Source organism: Oryzias melastigma, linkage group LG1, assembly GCF_002922805.2.
Source record: "Oryzias melastigma strain HK-1 linkage group LG1, ASM292280v2, whole genome shotgun sequence".
Lineage (NCBI taxonomy): Eukaryota > Metazoa > Chordata > Actinopteri > Beloniformes > Adrianichthyidae > Oryzias > Oryzias melastigma.
The window spans coordinates 22,295,138-22,298,760 of record NC_050512.1 but is presented as its reverse complement, the minus strand read 5'-3'; the positions used below and the strand labels follow the sequence as shown (position 1 = coordinate 22,298,760).

Sequence of the window (3,623 nt, the reverse complement as noted above, 5' to 3'; positions counted from 1 at the left end):
AAAGTTATTTTGCAACATTTAAAGTAAAAAAACGCACAACTTTAAAAGACGTAAATTCACGAGAAAAAGATAATACATTTAACCTATGACTTTTAAAGTCATAAATATACGACTTTATTCTCGTAAATCAACAGTTATGATTTTTTACGCTTAAATTTACAACTTCAAAGTTGTTATTTAAAAAATATATATTTTGTTTGTAAACTGGCCCTAATACTCCGTCATACTCAACAATATGAACTCAAAACGTAGTCTCTAAACTTGAGGGGTGCCTACAGAAAGCTTTTATATTTATATTATATATTATAGCGATTTTAAAATCTTGAGTTTTCTTATAACGTGCTTTTCTTAATGTATAACCAAATTTGGTACCACAAAATGCACAGTTACTTTAATTACAGCCCCACTATTGTCTGAAATAAAAGTGAAATACAACTCCCAAACCCAATCTTTTCCTCTACGAACGAGTCCAGGTCTGTGTGTCTGACGTTCGATCATCCACTCCTTTGACTCGCAGCTTATCATCCATTTTTCTTTTCAAACATGACACAGATGTGGTCTGACAAGCGTCACTTTCTGCATTGTGCCTGTCAGTTCTAAGAATAATTCCAGCCCTGTAGTCCATTGTTCAGAAAAACTCCCAGAAGCTGTTTTGAGAGCATCTCCTGAAGGCGCTCTCATGTGAAGCCCTTCACTTGGTGAGCATGTCAGAAGCTGTTTATCTGAATTGCAGTAAACACATTTTTCCAGTTCTGTTAGCTTCAGCAGGTAATAAAAAAAGAAGAAGAGACTACCTGAGATAGCAGGCTCCTTTTTTTCCAATAAATTTACCCAATCAAATCCAAATATGAGCACATCATCCAGACCAGTCATGGAAAATGACCTGAACACTGCTGTTTGGGTGAAAGAAATAGATGTTGACGTTGGGTAGTTTGTGCTTTCTCATGGTTGAAGAGCCATTTGTAACTAAAAGAGCAGCACGAGGGCTTTTCTCCGGAGCCATGCGCTCATGCTTTTTTCATTTTTGCCTTATTTTTAGGAAAATGGCGATGTTGATTTTGAATATTAAAGTTCTCAGTCGGAGCTCTAAAAGATCTTTTTGTTTCTCTTTCAAAACGCTTTCATTGTTTTAAAACTCTTCCCCCTGAGGCTGTTTTTCACAGACTATTTTTTTGCTTCCATCCTCTTTTCCTCACTTTTTTTTTTCAATGTACTTGCTTCCTTTCTTTTCTCTCTCCTAATCTCCCTCTCTGTCTCTACCAGGTATTATCTCGGTGTCATATGACGAATGGGACTACAACATCGAGGCCAGGGTACGCGACGCCGTGGCTGTCATTGCCACGGCGACCTCGACCATGATTTTGGACCGAGGGCCGCACACGCTGCTGAAATCCAGCTGCCTTGGGACGCCTGACAAAAAGGGCTCTGGCACGGGTCATTCCAAGGAAATCTTGAAGTGAGTCCGGGGTGGGGAGCTGTTGAAAACATTAACTATGGACCATGAAGCATTTTTGCGTAGTTTGATTGAGGGTGCGACTCATACTCAGGTACAACTTATATGTAATAAAAAAAAAAATAGTAACAACCACTAGATAGCACTGTAACTGAATTTACCACTGACATCAACGCAGAAGAAGAAGCGTCTTTCAGTCTTACGCCAGGCTTGGCAGAATTGTTCCAAAACAACACAAAATTTGAAGAATTCTGTGAGTTAAAGTGATATGAAGTGTTCAGTTGACTTGTTAACATGTTTTTTTATGCTATGGTCAAAATAATTGTTTTTTATGTTAAGCTAAAATACAGGATTCCAACTATGTTTAAGGACCTCTAGCACGTTCCAAAATATTTTGCAAATGATATTGGCCCGCCCATTTCTGTTTCTACCTCCCAACCTCAAACCGTATTTTTTTTTTAACTGCTCCTGATCCATCACAATTGGAATAAAGTAATACTGAGAAACTCCATTTTAATCAATTTTAATCTTAAATTATTTTATTTACAATTGGGGAATAAAGTATTTTGTCATCCACCAATTGTGCAAGTTCTCCCACTTAAAAAGATGAGAGAGGCCTGTAATATTTATCATTTATGAGACAAAATTAGAAAAAAAATCCAGAAAATCACATTGATTTTTAAAAATTTATTTGTAAATGATGGTGAAAAATAAGTATTTGGTCAATAAAAAAAGTCATGTCAATCCTTGTTATATACCCTTTGTTGGCAGTGACAGCAGTCAAACGTTTTCTGTAAGTCTTCACAAGGTTTTCACAAATGATATTTTGGTCCATTCCTCCATGCAGATCTCCTCTAGAGCAGTGATGTTTTGGGGCTGTCTTTGGGCAACACAGACTTTCAACTCCCTCCAAAGATTTTCTTTGAGGTCTATGGGATCTGGAGACTGGCGAGGCCACTCCAGGACCTTGAAATGCTTCTCCTTCTTTACCTGCAGTGTGTTTGGATCATTGTCATGGTGAAAGACCGAGCCATGTTTCATCTTCAATGCTCTTGCTGATAGAAGGAGGTTTTCACTCAAAATCTGCCCATACATGGCCCCATTCATTCTTTCCTTTACATGGATCAGTCATTCTGGTCTCTTTAATGAAAAACAGCCCCAAGCATGATGTTTCTACCCCCGTGCTTTACAGTAGGAATTGTGTTCCTCTCCAAACATGAGTACAGTTCTTACCAAAAAGTTCTATTTTGATTTCATTTGCCCATAGGACGTTCTCCCAATCCTCTTTAATTTTACAGCTCATCATCTTCTTTTGACCAAGTTTCAGCTATTGTACAAATGGTCTCATATTATCCTCTTCAACAACAGCCTCTTCAGAAGTTGATGCTCAACTGAGGTGTCTTGTGACACCTTCGTGAACTTGTTGTTCCTTCATCGCTGTTGTCAAAACTGTGTTTCAGTAAAAACAGCTTCTCTTTTTTTTCTCTCCTCATAAAACCAAACAAGGATGAAGCCGCCGCATGTGACAGTGACAGCTGTAAATGCTAACACCATTAGCTTGATAAAGTCAGGAGGAAATGAGCAGCATTCAAAAACCCAACGGCATTATAGTCAGCAACAACATTAGAAGATGCGGAGTGGAGTTTCCCACATGCATCAAAAACCCATTAAACTCATTGTGTTTGCTTCTGTTGAGAGTGATGTTTCAGGCAGTTAGCATTAGCATATTTAGCTGGAAAACAGCCTGTTAGACCGATTGGAATATTAGCAGATAAAAACCAAAAACCTTAATTATCAAAACAGCAATACAAAGGTTTTGTATGGAGAACAGTCTCACCAAAAGTTCTGATCATCAAATATTCAATTATATAAATGTAAATGTATTTTTGGTTTTGGTTAAAAACTTCATAATCATAATAAAAGACTACTCTGAAACAAATAATTATATGGTTGGAGTATGACTTTAACATCTACAGAAAAAACTGCCTGGATGAGCCGCAAAAAATCTTTTTGATAAACCTTAGCTACTCAGAAGAACAGAATCTCATCATCTGCAAAACGTTTTTTTATTACAGGATTTTTTTTATCTTCCCTGGTGTGTATGACAGACATAAAATCCTGTTCACCTTTGTGCACTTTTGTCATGGGACAGATCACACATCAGTATTAG

The 3,623-nt window shown here is 37.4% G+C and overlaps 1 protein-coding gene across 6 annotated transcripts in view; it reads left to right on the top strand.

Moving 5' to 3' along the window:
• The window catches only part of grin2bb (glutamate receptor, ionotropic, N-methyl D-aspartate 2B, genome duplicate b), a 141,857-nt gene that overhangs the window by 88,916 nt on the left and 49,318 nt on the right, over positions 1–3,623 (top strand). For all 6 annotated transcript variants that reach the window (XM_024289530.2, XM_024289529.2, XM_024289525.2 and 3 more), the window contains exon 6: positions 1,264–1,456. In XM_024289530.2, coding sequence (XP_024145298.1) covers positions 1,264–1,456 — 193 coding nt within the window. The remainder of the gene's footprint in view (positions 1–1,263; positions 1,457–3,623) is intronic.